At 48.4% G+C, this 17458-nt stretch overlaps 1 protein-coding gene across 9 annotated transcripts in view; it reads right to left on the bottom strand.

Annotated features, from left to right (window-relative positions):
• POGZ (pogo transposable element derived with ZNF domain) overlaps positions 1 to 17458 on the bottom strand; it is a 411414-nt gene that overhangs the window by 290598 nt on the left and 103358 nt on the right. For all 9 annotated transcript variants that reach the window (XM_085639417.1, XM_085639420.1, XM_085639422.1 and 6 more), the window contains exons 4-5: positions 13978 to 14136; positions 399 to 574 (exon numbers count right to left, since the gene is read on the bottom strand). In XM_085639417.1, the coding sequence (XP_085495543.1) occupies positions 399 to 574; positions 13978 to 14136 (335 nt within the window). The remainder of the gene's footprint in view (positions 1 to 398; positions 575 to 13977; positions 14137 to 17458) is intronic.

The following is a 17458-nucleotide window of genomic DNA, read 5'->3' as shown; positions in this document are numbered from 1 at the left end:
CAGACCTGAAAAACTGCTAACGCATCAGTTACAAGGCACATAATTTAACGCAGTCTTTCAACTTGCGTTCCACTACTTCATGCAAGCATTCACAATTTCAATCTGTACAATTAATACATACAAGTTCAAATGTATCATCAATAACACAATTTTAAGAGAGCAAGATAAAGTATAAGCTCTGTTCTCATTTGAATAATTACAATGTGGGTATTGTAACGAGAAAGGAATATGTTGAACTCTCATAGATTCCAACAACGCATACTGTTAACAGGTTTTCAATTTTAGAAAAGTACCTCTAGAGTATATCATGCTATATGCTACCAACATATTGTGCCAATAGAATATGGAAACCCAAGCTAACTCTCTAAAACTGAGCAAAGTTAATTTTCAGTACTCACCTGGGTGGTGATGAAAATGGGCTGTGAGGAAACCTGCGAATTGGAGACATGGGTTGCATTTTGCATGACCTGCATCGGCCGTAATACTGGCTGTGTTACCATGGTCCCCAAACTAGGAGCAGAGTTCTGAGTAAGGATCAGTGACTGCCCACCAGACTGAACAATGGGAGATGTGCCTGCAAAAAAAGATTAATGCTTGATATTAGGTTACTCATGTGGACAATAAATGAAATCCAATACAATTTCCTGAAAACACTACTAAAGAACAGTTCAGTCTTTGAATTTTTACTGAATAACTATGGGCCTTCAATGGTTCTATGTGGCACTGCGCAGATGGATTCCTGTAAAAGCATTACAAATCCCATGCCTACAATCCAAACACATTGAGACCATAAGAGCTCAGCACTTACTTCCATGCAGCTGAAGCAACGGAGCAGGACACAAGGATGAGTTTGCCCAGTTTTCACTAATTAAGATTTGTGCATGGAGACCCAACAAAGTAGTACAACAAGATCTTTATTTACAAGTAAAAAGACTTATGATGGCACAAGAAGAAGCCAGGAGGTGCCAACACATCCTTGAGCTGTGATAGGACTTCTGTTTTCATAAGATTTATGCACAAGGAATGGACTAATATCTTGGCAGGCTGTGTTTGGGTGACACTAGGATGGATAGATGGGTGTGTGACTTTGGTTTTATTATAATGCTTGCTAATAAAGACTGAGATATGGGACAAAAAAAGAACATCCTTGCTAAAATAAGTCTGCTGCACTGTTTTACAGGTGTCTGCACAAACACTGAGAAACCCAACAGCTGAGGTTGCACCCTTTAAAAACAATAAAAAACCCATCAAAATACATTTACTCAAACCTTTCCACTCTAACAGTGAAAGTGGCACCTCAACACAATTCTGGCCTAATAGTAAGGTCTCGGAGTGCTAGTTACCTAGGAGTCTATTTCAATGGCCACCTGGATATGGTACCATGTGTCCAGGAAGACAGTTCTGTACCCAAATTTACAACATAAGAGATCTACATGATTTTATGTTCTAACATTTTACCCATTTTTTGGTCCACTACAGTGTTCTTCAGTGGATAGTGATGCTGCCTCCGAAAGTGAGCTCTTTAATTAGAAAAACGATACTGAACTGTTTGATTGGAACGGTCAGCATCCAAATTAATTGGCTTTAATTAACCTTTCTATCTTACATGAAGCAGTATTAATATTTTCATTACACACAATCTTTGCCAACTATGAGCCTCACTTTAGGCTATACAACCAACCAAAGCATGAACTGAAGTGATTTCTGGAACCGTGAAGGTTAGAAAGATGCTTCCAAGAGTAACAATCAAAATGACTGGCTCAAGCCAAGTCCCACACTGGGAGGTGTAAAAAATTTCAATTTCTAATTACCACTTGAACTGGGTTAAGAGAATAAACTGGCACGTCAGAGGCACAATGAACTTCAGGCGTGGCAAAAGGCTCGCCAGTATTGCGGTGGGGAATTCCCTGAAGCTTCTATGTAATGCTTAACTGTGATTTTTGGCATTCTTTCAGAGCCGTCTGCAGCAATCAGATTACTCCTTTGCAGATCTTAATTAACTCAGACGGGATCCACACAGATCTTTATTCAGCTGAACCTTCAGATGCAGCACCTAACAAGTCCTTCTGGTTTACCATGGTGAACTTGTACAAAGTGATCTTTTGCTACAGTTTAACCCTTTGCAATACTCTGCTGGAGAAAGATTGGAACTGCCATTTATGCTCTGTTTGAGGTCCTGGGCAGTCTGTATTTACAGGCCAATATACTGTGTTGGTACTGACATTTACCACCGGGGCATGTATTGGTGAATCAGGTTAGCCCTTGTTTAGACACTGGTGCTATATTCCAATGGACAATGAAGAACAGCACAACACTTTCCAGCCAGAACGTAGCACATTGTAATTGCATTTATATAGCGCTTACTACCCCTGATGAGGCATCAAAGCGCTTTTTCGGCGAGTAGCAGTGCAAATGGAACCCACACTACATGTGTGAAGAATGTGTCTATCTACTGGTTCATCTGGAAATAACGTTAGGTGGATATGGCCCACCTAGACAGCTGGGATAAGGGGAGTTGGTCCTTCTTGTTTTGATGTTTGATGTTGATAAGTCAGTATCTTGGCCTATAAGTTGCTCTTGCACTAAACTGGCCAGTTGAGGAGTAGTGTCCTCGTGGCTGCTGGGCACTTATTCGAATTATCATGCAGTTTCTTAATTGTGAAGTTCTTTGTAGAGGTCAATTCTGAATCCAGTGCCTCAATATGCCATTAAGTTCCACCTCTTGGTTCCACTTACTCCTAAAGCTTTCATCTTTGCCGGGTACAGCTGCAGGAATTTGAGTCGTAGTCAGTGTACCTATAGAAACAGACGAGGAGGAGGTGGCATCAAAGACTTGGGCAGAGAGTGAAGTTCATTAAGTAGGAATTTTGAATAAAACGTTATCCATTACCTACTTCAAAGAAAAGATGAATTTGTCCAGTACTTGAATCATAAGCACTTTAGTGTGCCTGGGCCGTAAGTCTATAACACCTAACAATATCGCAGAAGAAGTTCCCTAGTCTACTAAACTGCATATCATATGACAATTTTCACTTTTTGAAGTCTTATGGAAAATAATGAACCTCCAGCACAAGTGGACAAAATGTAGTATCTGAACCCCCTTTCAAGCTCTCTTTTTCCTCACTTTCGTACAGCACCTGTTGCAGAGTTTGTGGATGCAATTCAGTTGGGACATATGCAGTGAAATCATCAATATGGTGTCTCATTTGAAGCTGCTCTCCACTGTGATTTAGGATTTACTATTAACCATCTGTTTCTTCCCAAGCAATGCACTATCCTTTTGACAACTAGGACTGTGGCTGGAAGCTCAAAATGGGCTGCTGAAAGTGTAAACCTTTTCTATATTCACTGTTGGTTCTAAGTCTACTCTGAGTGTCACTGCAAATTCACATGATGTGCCTGCCCAGCACTAGCTCAACTAATGTATTCCTGGATTTATAGACCCTACAAAGGTAAAAATACAGTCACTCTGTAAACAAAATCAACCTCTACAACCTAAACCATAAATCAGACACAAATACAGAGTCAACTGGAAGACGTATTCTTTGCAGAGTTGGCAGAAACATCTCTCAAATATGTTTTTTTTAAAACCACAAATACGAGACACTTAGAATAAAATCCTGTAAGCTTTGCAGATTTATTATATTTCCTAAAAGGGCTGATGCTTATGTGTCAAGTTGCCCGGAAATACAGACAGACTTATAATGAGGTTGCGAAGGTGGCAAGTGGCTGTCCTTCACATATACAAAAGGAATGATGTGCGTACAGGGAGGTTAGCGCTTTAACATTTGTGCCATGTAGCAGTGATTTTTATTAAACCTGATCTGTATACTTTGAGCCTCATAAAGTGTTTTGTCTTCAATCAGGAAGCGGTGTCTGCTATATATCACACCATTGTAAGGTACTGACTTCCAGTCCAGTGAGACCTTTGCAACCGCTGACCTCACACTAAGGATCAACCTGGTGGATCCAGATTTTGAGTAATCCCCTGCGGAGATTCCAGACAAAGTCTCATGAGCCAATGGACTACTGACCGCTGGGGTCACTACAACCTCTATATGAACACTTCCTGTGAGGAGTGGGCATAATAAGCCTGTCCCAGAGTTCCTAATTTCACAAAAAAACATGATAGTTTAATTCTTCTTTTGGTGTCCACTTCAGGTTGCCCGTCTTAAGTTTGTGACTAACCTGACAGAGTAACATGCCCCATGCATACCTAATTTCCCACATATCCTGGTGCCAAATGGGCCTAAGAGCAGGGGCTGGCCTCTCCCAGGTCTGGGTGAAGCCAGGGGCCACATATCAAAAGCAGCAGGGACTGTGAAGCACCTGCCTGCCTGGCCTTGATTTGCTAAGTCACTTGCCATCCTGCTGTAGGAGGTGTGAATACCTACCTAGAGCAGGCACTGTTTTTGGCCTCACAGAGAAAGGGGTCTCAACTGCAGGGTTGTCAGCAACCTGTCTGGGGTGGCAGGCTGGACGATACCAGTCAGCCAGCACACTAGACATCGGTAAGATTTTCAGGGGGCATCTCTGAGGTGCCCCTGAATGCATGTCGTAATAACTCTAGTACTGGCAACAGTGTAGATTTATTGAGACAAGGTGTTTGACACGAAACACCAGTATTTTCAGTGAAGACATCATGTAGCTGGGTAACTAGTGCTGACCAGTGCCCAGTACATGTCTTAAGAGAGCTTCCCTGCGCACTTGCAATATCTATTAATAGAACTAGACATCACAGGGACATATCTGCTCGTGCAGATATGTCCTCACATATAAAAGAAAACAACCTTCCTGAGGGCTCCAAGGCCATCCAAGGGATGACTTACATACACAACATGAAGAGCACTTTGAAATGGCACATAGTGAGTATGCCATGTCATGTTTTCAGAATGTGAAGTAATGTTGGTTCTGTCGGATACAAATTTGCTTTAACACTTAATAAATAATGAACATTAGAGAGAGAAATTAAATTACTCCAACACTTAATCAATGAAGAATTCAATAAAGAAGAGAAGAACATACCAATTATGAATAAATCAAAAAAATAATGTATTAAAAGCTTAATCACTTTTTTTCTTTTTTACATTTTTTGTGGTGTAGAAATGACACAGTAAGGCTGTCACAAGCAATCAACAAAGCTTTTTGAAAAATGGCGCAAGCGTGATTAAGTGATAAAAGTGCAAAAAAAAGTGATGGACGCGAGTGAAATATATACAGTGCTGTATAAATTGTTGATAAAAATGCTCATTCAAAAGACATCCATCCCTAAGCACATGAATCTCCAGTCCGACTGGGACTTAGTTTGCCTTTCACGTGGAGTGGCGAGAATAGGGTCTGGTTAACTGGTTAACAGGCCTCCGTGCACTGTCAGAGTATGTAAGTCACCCCTACAGCAGGCCTTTCAGCCCTAAGGCCGGGTGCTTTATATTTTATGTAGGACATACCTGCATGAGCAGAAATGCCCATGTAATGTCTAGTTCTATTGCTGGATATTGCAAGTGATCAGGGAAGCCAATTTAAAAAGCATGTGCTGGTCACTGGTGAAAACAAGTTCTCCAGTTACATGATGGCTTCACTAAAAGTAGGGATCTTTGGTTTCAAACATTTTGTATTAATAAACACGACTGGTGCCAGAGTTGGATTTATCAATACCTGCACACAAAGGGCACCTTAGAGGTGCCCCCTGAAAGCGTACCAGTCTCGGATGTGTTGACTAACAAGTCTCTGGCGGCAGGCTGGCAAGAACATGTTTCTGACCCCAAAGGGTGAAGGCCTTTGCTCTCAGGAGGTCAGAAAAAGCCTGCTCGGGCAGAGGTCGTTCCCACTCCCTCCCACAGGATGACCTGCTGATTAGTATTCCAAAACAGGGGAGCTTCAAAGAATCCACCACCTTTGAAATGCAAGCCTGGTTTCCCTCACAGAAGAGGAAGTCGACCCCTTTTGTTCAGAGCGCTTGGCACCTGAACCGGTGGAAAAATTAGCTAGTCAGGGAGGCGTGCCCACCCCCGTGCTAGTACCACTCCTAAGGTGGACTACCTGAGCTGGACACGACTTTTCAGAGTTGCCCATCTTGATGGTGGCAAACGATTCTGGGACAGGGTTATGGCCACTTCCCACAGGAAGTGGTCATAAAGGGGGCATAGTGACCCCAGGCGTGAGTAGTCCATTGGCTACTACCCCTCACTCACCTTAACAACCCTAAATTGAGTATTTAGGGGACCCCCTGATACCAGCTCTTCAGATTCTGACGGATCAAGAGAAGAAGTGGACAAAGAAGAGTCCTGCCGCGAGAACATAGGAGCAACAACTGACTTGGCACCAACCCTGCCAGCCTGGCTGCTGCCCCCAACAGTCATAGTAAAAGCAGACTCATTCCTGCCACTGTGCTGTCTCCACGAAACCCACAGGGCTGCCAGTGCTTCGCCAAATTGCCTGAAAAAACTCCCTTGGAGTAGGAGGAGCTACTCCCCTGTAGCCACAGGCACCAAGAATGCAAGGTGCGGGGAGGAGCCTAGCGCGCAACCAAGATGGCCGCGTAGGCTTGTGGCTCCCGAGGGCCTCCGCAACCTCCCACGTCTATCCTGTCATAATCCTGATTTTTTCGACGGGCTTTTGTCTATGATCTTACACTAAGGTGCCACTCGTTTTCCAAATCGAAATTGGACTCCGGGAACCTGGTTTTTTGGCGACCTGAAGTTTGCGGCCTTCTCCGGCTTTGGTCCCGGACTCGGGTTGGTGAGGTGCCCGGCTGCAAAGTGAACAACAGCGGCATGCCAGGCTGGGCCTGCCCTGGAACTCGTACTTTCACTTTCGAGTTGACCGACCGAAACTGTTGAGGAGACATCGGGAGAGCTGCACCGAGTGCGGAGTGCCAAGCCTGGACATCAGCTAGCGGCCCGGATCCCCGGGCCTTCCTCCGGGTGCTGGAGTGTGCTGACCTTGCTGATCGCCAACGATGACGACAAGAGTGGATGGCGACAAGCTAAAACCCAAATCTACCCGGAGGGGAGCCTATTCTCAGGCCAACAATATGGACCGCTATGCTCAGCCAAAGGGATCCCCTAGTGGATCACGTAAATCGCCTGAGCCGCCCAAGGAGGCCTCGGGCGCAACACCCGAATTGACTCTGCTGGATGTCATGGGGGCCATCGAGGAGATGAAGGTGACCGTGAACCAGCAACTGGATACTCTGGCCAACAAGTTGGACTCGGTGCTGATCGATGTCACCTTGGTCAGAGCAGACCTGTCGAAAACCAACGACCGGGTCGACTCGTTGGCCCAAGCGGCGTCGAGCCTAACGGTGGATGTGGCCGCTTTGCAGACGACGGTGCGGAGGTTGCAGCTCGCAAGCGACCTGACCGAGCGTCGCCTCGAGGACTCTGAAGGCAGGGCCAGGCGGAACAACGTCCGCATTATCGGCGTGCCCGAACGATCGGAGGAGTCTGCTGTGGACCTCTTTGTGGAGGATCTAGTGGTGACTCATCTAGCACCCAAAGGGCTGAGCAAATTCTTCGCCGTGGAACGGGCCCACAGGGTTCCAGGGGGTGCGCCTAAGGTGGGTGCCCCCCCGCGGCCGATCATTGCCCGACTTTTTAATTTTCGGGATAGAGACGCTATCCTGCAGGCGTCGAGGGTGGCGGGGCCATTACGATTTGAGAACTCTGTTAGCTTTTACCCAGACTTTACGCAAGCGGTTCAAAAGCAACGGATGGGTTTCTCGGCCATCAAACGGCGCTTGAGAGACATGGACTTCAAGTATGCGATGCTCTTCCCGGCTAGGCTGCGACTCGAGCTAGATGGTCGCTCACACTTCTTCGACCGGCCGGAGGCGGTGGGAGAGTGGCTGGATGCCCTGCCCAAGAGTCGGGAGCCGGAGGGGCGGATGACGGAGAGCGGAGAAGGTTCGCCGGAGTAGGAATGGAACTGTGATTCTGGCGCTGGACTGCTTTGGTAACGTTTTGCGCCTGTGGCTGCACCGGACTCCAGTTGTTGACACTTTGCCCCGTGGTGTTTGGAGGTTGCGGGGGGCTTGCTGGGGCCCTTTCCTCCTTCTGGGGTTTTTTTTTTTGTCCTTCTTGTAGTGAATTTTATAATGGGGCGACAGGCACACTGCAGGTTGGGGGGGCTGTTTGGGCTCACGCAGGGGTGCAGGGAGGGGGGAGTTTTGTTGGGGTTGATGGGACGGGGTTGGGGATTGTTTGTTTGTTTCACAAGGCGGGATAATATTTCATGCTGTTCTACTATGATTGTGCCACCCGGGAGGGGGATGTTCTGTGCTGGGAGGGATGGGGGGTAGGGGGCTGAAACTTCTTTCCTGGAATGTGAATGGGCTGGGGGACAGGATAAAGCGGGGGGTAGTCCTGCAGTTTCTGAAACGTATCTCGCCAGACATTGTGTTCCTGCAGGAAACACACCTCATAGGGAACTCTTTCCATGCCATGAACAGACGAGGGTATCGCCTTCTGGCCCATTCTGGTTTCACCTCTGGCTCGAGGGGAGTGGGCATTTTGGTCAGGACCTCTCTCCCGTTAGTGGTGGATGAGGTGATCCACGACGACAGAGGGCGCTACGCTGCGCTGGTGGGGAGGTGGGAGGGTAGGTTGATTACGCTGGTCACGGTCTATGTCCCGCCGGGCCTGCAGACGGCCACCTACGCTGATTTGGGACGTCTGCTGCTTGGGCTCCCGGGGGGGGTGGTGGTCCTGGGGGGGGGATTTTAACGCTGTTGTTTCCGGAGTTGAGGATCGATACCCCCCTAGGGACCTCCCTCGGGCCCAGAGTTGGCTGGGGGGTTTTCTGGATGCCCTGGGACTGATAGATTGCTGGCGGTTGAAACACCCTGGGCAGGCGCAGTATACCTTCCATTCTGGGGCCCATGGTAGTCTTTCGAGGCTTGACTATATGCTAGTTCCTGCGGCCCAAGCTGGGATGATCGGGGAGGTGAGACACTTGGCACGCGGTATATCAGATCACTCCCCCCTTTTGTTGCACCTAGATATCGCCCTGGGGGCGGAGGGGAGGGTGGCGCCGATCAACCCCTGGTACCTACGAAACCCCACGATTCGTGCAGACTTGGTCAAGTCTCTGGAACATTACTTTAAGGACAACGTGGGGTCGGTGTCTTCCGCCATCTCCCTTTGGGAGGCCTTTAAAACGGTGCTCAGGGGACAGGCCCTAGCTCTCATTTCCTCCACCAAAAAATGCGCTGCGCAGGAGGTTGTTCGGCTAGAAAATGAGATTACTGAGTTGGAGAGTGAGTTGGAGCAAGGTGTAACGGATGACAGATTGCATATCTTGGAGCTCAAGCAGGCCGACTACAAGGCGCTGGTTACTGAATCGGCTAGGAGTATGAGCAGGGAGCAACAGGGACGTTTGTATGATATGGGTGATAAGGCCGGGAAATTGATTGCTTGGTTGGATAAGAAGGAGAGAGCGAGTCGAGTGGTACCGGAGGTTGAGAGGGTGGACGGTGTGCGTGTGACGGACCCCGGTGATAAAGTTGATTGCTTTGCGGAGTATTTTCACGGGGTCTACTCTCCGGTCTCGGAACGCTCGGAGGAAGACTCTCGACTGCTGCTTCGAGACGTAGCTCTGCCCTCCTTGTCCGATGAGGATAAAGTAGTGATGGATGCAGCCCTGTCGCCAGATGAGATTGCTTTGGCCATCCGCTCGATTGCATCGGGCAAGGCCATGGGTCCTAACGGACTCCCCATTGAATTATACAAGTTGCGCCCAGATGTTATTGCGCCTTATCTCAGGGACATGTTCCTTGAGGCTAGGGCGGCAGGCTCCCTCCCCTCTGACCAACGTCTCGCTACCATTGTTGTTATCCATAAGGAGGGGAAGCCCCGGGATCGATGTGCTTCTTACAGGCCCATCTCCTTGTTAAACGCGGAACCTAAAATCCTCGCCAAGGTACTGGCCAATCGTCTGATCCGGGTTGTGGGCGACCTGGTTCATCAGGATCAATCCGGCTTTATACCCCATCGCAATACCGCTTTGAACCTGCGGCGGTTGCATGGCGTCCTTGCTCGCGCGCCATTCCTTCGTGAACCGGCCATCTTGGTGTCATTGGACGCTACCATGGCGTTTGATACCCTGGAATGGCCATACATCTGGGCAGCATTGGCGAAGTTTGGTTTTGGCCCGGGGTTCATCGGTTGGGTGAAAATGCTCTATGACAATCCGCTGGCACAGGTAGTGGTCAACGGACGGGTATCGGCTCCCTTTGTCTTGGGCAGGGGCACCCGACAGGGTTGTCCGCTGTCGCCTCTCCTATTTGCGCTTTGTTTGGAGCCCCTTGCGGAGTGGTTGCGATGGGAACCCTCGATGCGTGGTCTTAGATGGACGCCGGAATACGAGGACCGGGTCTCCCTATACGCGGACGATATACTTTTGTATCTTGCATCGCCGTGCAAATCGCTCATTGTGTTGGTGGACGTTTTGAGCTCCTTTGGTCGCAACTCCGGATTGGTCATCAACTGGGCTAAGTCCTGTGTGTACGTTCTTTCCGGGGAGGCCCCCCCCTTCCGCGGGGGTGCCCTATCCAGATTGCGACGTCGGGATTCACTTATTTGGGTATTTTTATAACACTGGACCCAGTGGCCCGCTACGAACGGAATCTTCTCCCCCCCCTCCAGCGCCTAAGGGCGGATGTGGCGGGTTGGCGGCGGCTGCCGCTCTCGCCACTTGGCCGGGCAGCGCTGTTCAAAATGATGTCGCTGCCACGCTTTTTGTACGCCCTACAGAACACCATGGACCTGGTGCCGGCCCGTTATTTTCGGGAGGTGGAGTGTCTCCAGCGTCGATTGTTTTGGGATGGGCGGCCGCGGATTGCTCTTGCCAAACTAACCCTGCCATGGTACGATGGGGGGGTCGCCCTCCCGGACATTAAGCGATACTACTGGGCCTCCCAGTTGGCTGCCGTCAATCACGGGATGTATGGGCCCGCTTTGAATACGGCTTTTGAGATGGACAAATTGCTATTGCCGGGCGGTGACTATAATCGAGCATTATACTCGGGGTCCCTCGATGCGCGGTTGACGGGCCCGACGCGGGTCGCGGTACAGGTGTGGCATGCGGCAAATGCGGCGATGGGGTGGAGGGATCGCTTGACTCGGGCTACACCATTGTATACATCTCAGCGCTTGGGCTATCTGTATACTACGAAAGGCTTTGAGAAGTGGGATACGATTGGTATCAGCACGGTAGGGGATCTCTGGACGAAAGGGAAATTCAAGACGTTCGACATGCTGAAAACTGAATATCAGTTGAATGATAGGGAATACTATCGGTATGCTCAGGTTCATCATGCCCTGTGCTCCGTGTTTCCGGACGCGGCGGCTATTCCGGAGAATTCCCCGTTGGAGGATAGGGTCTTGGACGGCCATGTGCCGGATAGCACCATTTCGCTGATTTACAAGAAGCTTATTAATGATCGGGTGGGTTTGCTGGCCTCATTGCGGGAGACTTGGATTGCCGACGGTTTGGAGCTGGACGACGAGGATTGGGTGTCAGCGGTGGCCTCCCCGAAAGAGGTGGCTATCCCGGCCCGATTGCGGTTCGTCCAGCTTAAAATACTCCACAGAGTGTACGTCACGGGGCCTGGTTTGATGCGTATGGGATATTCGATGGATGGGTTGTGTAAGCGAGGCTGTGGGCTACTGGGGAGTTTCCTCCATATCCTGTGGGAATGTCCGGAGGTGACTCGGTTTTGGTGCAGAGTGCATGCGGTGATAGAAGAAGTCACGCATGTGGCCTTGTTGCCGGAGGCACGGCGATGTCTGTTGAATGTCTGGGAGCCTACTGATTACAATGCGACGCAGACGCAGTGGGTGACTCTGGGCTATATGGTAGCGAAGCGTGACATTGCACAATTGTGGGGCTCCCAGAAGCCGCCCACGGTCAGCGAGTGGAAAGAACACATGGACTGGTGTATGTTCAGAGAGAAAACGGTGTACGTGGCGAGAGGCAAGCATGGCAAGTGGAGTAAGGTGTGGGGTCCTTGGAACTCCTATCGCGGGGATATATGTGCCCCGCCTCAGACGCGTGAGATAGATGCCACGCTGTCGCCCTAGCCCGCGCATTCCTGTACGCTCCTGCGACATGCGAGTTTGGTTTCTTCGGCCTTGCCCCCCTCCCCCTCTGTTTACCCGGGTTGGTTTACTCCCTCGACACGATGGGCACATGCTACTGCTTTAAAATTCCTTGCCTTGTGTGTTTGTTGTTTTTCGTTTCTTAAAAATATGAAACCTTTGTTTGTTCATGGACTACAACTGCGGCCGACGGCAAGGATTTACTCTCCAGTGACCCCCTTTTATGGCTTCATCGACGTGAATGTTCCAGCTGTACCTAGGGTCACACTGCATTTTAGCGGCCGGCCTATTGGTTGTAGGCCCATACTTGTATTTCTCTGAAATTGTAATAAAGGTTTTTCAAAAAAAACAAAAAAAAAAAAGAATGCAAGGTGCGGTCCGACGAGCTGTTGCCACCCGACCCCTCAGAGCACCTATGACGGTGCCAACGGGGTCCCCAGACACACAAGAGCTAAGCTCATAGTAGGGTTTGCCAAGAATGGACTTCCAGTCGCCACCTGCAGCCTCTTTATACAGGCCCCCTCTAACAGCAAGAGACTCCTTCACTGGAATCCAACACCAAAAGACACCACAGCGCAAGAGCCCCACAACCCGAGGAGGAGTGGACCAAAGGTGTCCTGGAGGATCTTAAGGGTTGAGCTCCCCTGTAGTGTTAAACGGTAAAAATGTATTCTGTTAAGTTTAGCCTCCGCTCTCCCCCATTTTGTCTGTGAACACCCATTTTGTGTTTCTGCGAGGACTTTTGCAAAGTCAGGAGTTACGTGTTCACTGAAAAGCTGGTTGTGCTGATAATGCTTGCGTGCCAGAGTAGTGGCTCTGCCGAAAGGCCCGAGCACGCAGATGTCTAATCTATGAGCCCACCAACACCTGTAACCTCCCTTGCCTATCTACAAAGTTGACGTGGGTAGGAGTTTTATCAAGAGTTAGCAGTTTGCAACTCAGCATGACAAAGTAGTTTCCAATGGTTTTCACGATGCACCAATATGTATAAATACTGTGTTTTAACTTGAACTTGTCAGCCCCCTCCCTCGGGCACTTGCAGTGTCTGAATGATGGGACTCCTCTCATGGGTGAAATAAACTTGTATTTTGTCTCCACTCCAGTGTTGATCCTCATTTGTGAACCCGTAGACATAGGGTGTCCCTGCACCAGTGAGACTGAAAGAAATCTCACTTCTACACTAGGTTCCCCCAGACTGGTGCCGCAGTCCCTGCTTGCAGCCTCTTTGTAAAGAGACCGTTATCCTATTGAAGTCGATGGGACACCTGACGCCGTGACACACCTCTGCACCCGGTTTGCTCAGAGCACCCCACCCCCCCCCCCCCGAGTGACCTGTTGGTGTGGCCTCAGACTTTGCCCGATACTCACATTAAGTCTACAAGAACCGAACCTTAAGTCACTGACAAGTGTCCAAATGCAATACAAGTTTTTCGTCCATAGGAAAACATTGCCGGTCCAGAAACTGCACAAAGTGTCCATTTCTGAAAACTGTAAAAATTCATAGCTAGAAAAGTACTTACCCGATTCCGATGATTTTGGTATCTAAATTTATATAAAAGTATGTGTTATTTTTATAAATTGGAATTGGATTTAATTATGGAGTATTTATCTCATTTACTGCCTTTGCATGTGTAATAAATGCTTGGCACCACCCTCTGATATGTCTAACTGCTCACCCACACTACCACAAAAGAGCATGGGGGTGTCATTTGTGCCTCCGTAAATCCTTTGGGGTTTGCCTGGACTCTTTACACAGTGTACCTCTTTTTGGTCCACTATATGAATAGCCAGCTCCCTACAGTGACCATAACACTTCCATCTCTATGGAACAGGAGTACAAGTTTAATTGGAATTATACTACAATTACGCATCTACTTACCACTGTTGTTAGCAAAGAGCGTGACCAGCGTCTTCTTAGCATTATCATTACACTGGACCCCACTGTTCCCAACAGATGAGGTCACCGTGTAGTGGTTTCCAAACGAAGTATGGGCGACAATGGGCACAGGAGCTGATACAGGTTGTGCGCTTACGGAAACTGCAAAAAACAAGAGGCAAATCAGACAAACAACAAAAGATGTAAAAGGTCTGTCCACTTCAAATCACCATCATCATCTGTAACAGGCTTTTTACCAACTTACCTGCAACCATAAGAACACATCCAGGCTGAACTCGGCTTGATGGATGCACACAAATCTACTCAATGGAAACTGATTTTTTGCTTACTAGAATGGCAGTTTTTACATCTTCCTGTAATTTGGTGCTCTTCATTGCTAGTTCTGATAAAATCCACCAGTGTCCTTCAGCTTTTATCCACAACCACACTTGGATGATAACAATAGAATTCTTTATAGTCTCCCAGTTGAAAGACACACCAGGCGCTCCACTCACAGAATGTACGGTTGTCTAATGGTTGGTATTATTCTCAGAAGGACACTCACGTATTGCAGAAAACTACCAATCATCCAGAATTGATCTAGTCTCTCCAGTAAGCTGTGCATCTGGTAAACACCTGCACTATCTGGGGCCTTTCCAGGACTTTAACACTTAATAATTAATGTGCAACAACGAATGATACACATTATTGTGAGTGGAGAAATATCCAAAGAACCCTTGTAAGCCTATCGAGTAAAATGTAGAAGTATCTTGCCCATATTATAGATACCTTTGCTTGCAGTGTATGGGTTGACAAGCTTCAATAACAATTGTATTTGTAGGTGTGATTCAGCAGACATAAGAAATGTGCTGTTAAGCTACAAAGAAAGTGCAACGTAAAAATACTAGACGGTTAATTAAATAAAAAGGTGCATCTTAGTAAGCAACAATACAAGCATTAAAGTGCAAAAAATGGGAATGAAATGTACATATATGCATATTCACAGCTGTTTCAGTGTGTTGGTGATATATATATATATATATTCACTGAAAAAACCATAGGTTTCACACACGTTATAGTTAGGAATTAGCATTTAAAAAACCTTGCAAATTCACTGAAAAAACCATAGGTTTCACACATGTTATAGTTAGCTGGACATTTTACTGATAAAAAACCAATGAAATTCCTCCGTTATAGTTAGTGCAAGCAACTATAACTCACGCGACCGCAATCCTCTGCTGATGACATATGTGTCTTTATGAAAAAAAAATATTTGTAATATATGTATAGCTAAAATTTAATGGAAGAAGACATGGGCAAATAAGTGTCTAAATACAGTATTAGCATCAGCAGAGGATTGCGGTCGCGTGAGTCAGGAGCAGGAGCCCTGTGCCCCTACAGTACCCAGGTCCATTCCTGTGCACTGTAAGTACAGTGCTGCCATCTAAGAGTATATGGTGCTGGGAGGTAGTCAACACAAACTCCACAGCACCATGATGGAAACACTGAAGACTGAGAAGTTTGGTATCAAACTTTTCAGCACATTAAACCCGCACTGATGCCAGTGTGGGATTTAATGTACCAAGCCCCCCAGAGGGCATCTTAGAGATGCCCCCTGACACCTAACCTACAATCCACGTCTGTTCTGAGGCTGCCTAGGCTGCCACACAGCAGACATGTTGCTGGACCCCTGGGTAGGAGAGCCCCTGCTCTCCTAGGTCTGCAACAATGCACATCCTGGGCGAGGTGCTAAATCTCCTCCCCCAGGATGGGCAGGGGGAAGCTTCAAAGGCATGCCGCCTCTTTGAGCTTCCCCAGGCCACTGCAACCCCCCACTCTGGCGGGAAGCTTGGCCGGAAACCCCAAATAAGGACAGGGGATGTGCCAGCCTGCCAACCCCACCCCTCAGGTGGGGGAGGCGAGGTGAAGCACATCTTCGGGCTCTCGCCATCTTGAAGATGGGAAGCCCTGCCCAATCAGGACTAGGCTACTGCCCCCCTCCCACAGGAGAGAGGCAGGATAGGGGGTGTACCCACCCCAGGACATGGACCCATTGGTCCCTGCCCTTCACCTACCTGTAACGCCCCTAAATCTAGTATTTAGGAGCACCCTGAACCTGCCTTCCCCAGATTCCAAAATACAAAGAAGAGCTAGAAGAAAGAAGACCTGCCCTGCAGCTGCTAAGAAGAGGAAGACACCAACTGCTTTGGCCCCAGCCCTACCGGTCTGTCGACCCTCGAACCTGCTCCAACCCGGCATCTCTTGTGGCCAGCAACCTCACAAACCCCGGAGGACCTGGCTACCTTTTGACTCTAAGCCCCCTGAGACTCCCATACGTAGAGGCTCTACTCAAAATCTACTTCTAATCCCTGGCAGCAGCTCGGAACCGCGGACCCAGCACACTCTGCACCCGCCAAGCCTGGCCTGTGCCGGAGTGAACAAAGACCACGAGGACGACCCCACGGCGACTGTGACCCCGAGTCCGGCACCCAAGGACCTCCCTCGGCACTCCTGAAGAAGCCTGCAGCCTCAGAACCAGGTGTCCCCCCCAACCGCGATCAACAGAGGGTAAGATTTCCCGACACCAAAAGGCACCCCTGCACCCGCGGCTCCCAGTGCCCAATCCCGGGGTACCTACCTATCCTCCAACTACCCAACTTACCTCTCGAAGTGGTGGTGGCACCTGAAGAATCTTTGTACCTGAGCTTGCAGTCTTTTTCTAAACCGGAGATTTCCCATTGAAATCAATTGAGCGCCCAAAGGCTCAAAAGCACCCTGCACCCAGCCGCCCGAGTGGCCCTGGCAGTGCAACCTCTACACCTATCTACTTCCCCACTTGCCCTGTGTAAGTGACCAGGAGCCCAGGTCCCACAGCCGTGTGGCCTGCTAGTCAGCAGCCACCAACCAAGGCCCCCCTACCTCTCATAGGATAACATTGGGCATAACTCTCTCTGCACCCAGCCGCCCTTGTGCCGCTGAGCGTGAACCAGCTGTACCTACCTGACCCTGGGAGACCCCTGAGTCTATGCCCAGAACCTTAACTCTGCCAGTCGAGTACTTACCTTTAAACTGATAACTCAATTTTCTCCATAGGGTAACATTGACTGGCTTTTCCTGAAATTTCTTTTAAGTGTGGACTTTTCAAAACTTAAATATTCACCAAAAATCAGCCGAGTAACGAAAACGAAAATACTCACCTGCTCTTAGGTGAGCTCCCAGTGCTGGATCTTGGTGCTCAGCACTGACTCTGAAAAATACTTACAACAGTACTTACCAGTAACCCAATTTTCTCCCATAGGAAATCATTGATTGTTTTTCTGTGAAATTTCTGCAATCTTTAAATATTCTTTAAAAATCGTATAATTTCTGAAAACGTAATTACTTACCTGTTTTGGATAAAGGTCCCAGTACTGAGTCTAGGCACCCAGTACAGGATTACAAAAGTAACGAGAACATACAATACCTGCAACTTGAATTTTCTGCC

This window comes from Triturus cristatus, chromosome 12 (assembly GCF_964204655.1).
Source record: "Triturus cristatus chromosome 12, aTriCri1.1, whole genome shotgun sequence".
NCBI lineage: Eukaryota > Metazoa > Chordata > Amphibia > Caudata > Salamandridae > Triturus > Triturus cristatus.
This window is presented reverse-complemented; position numbering and strand designations above follow the sequence as displayed.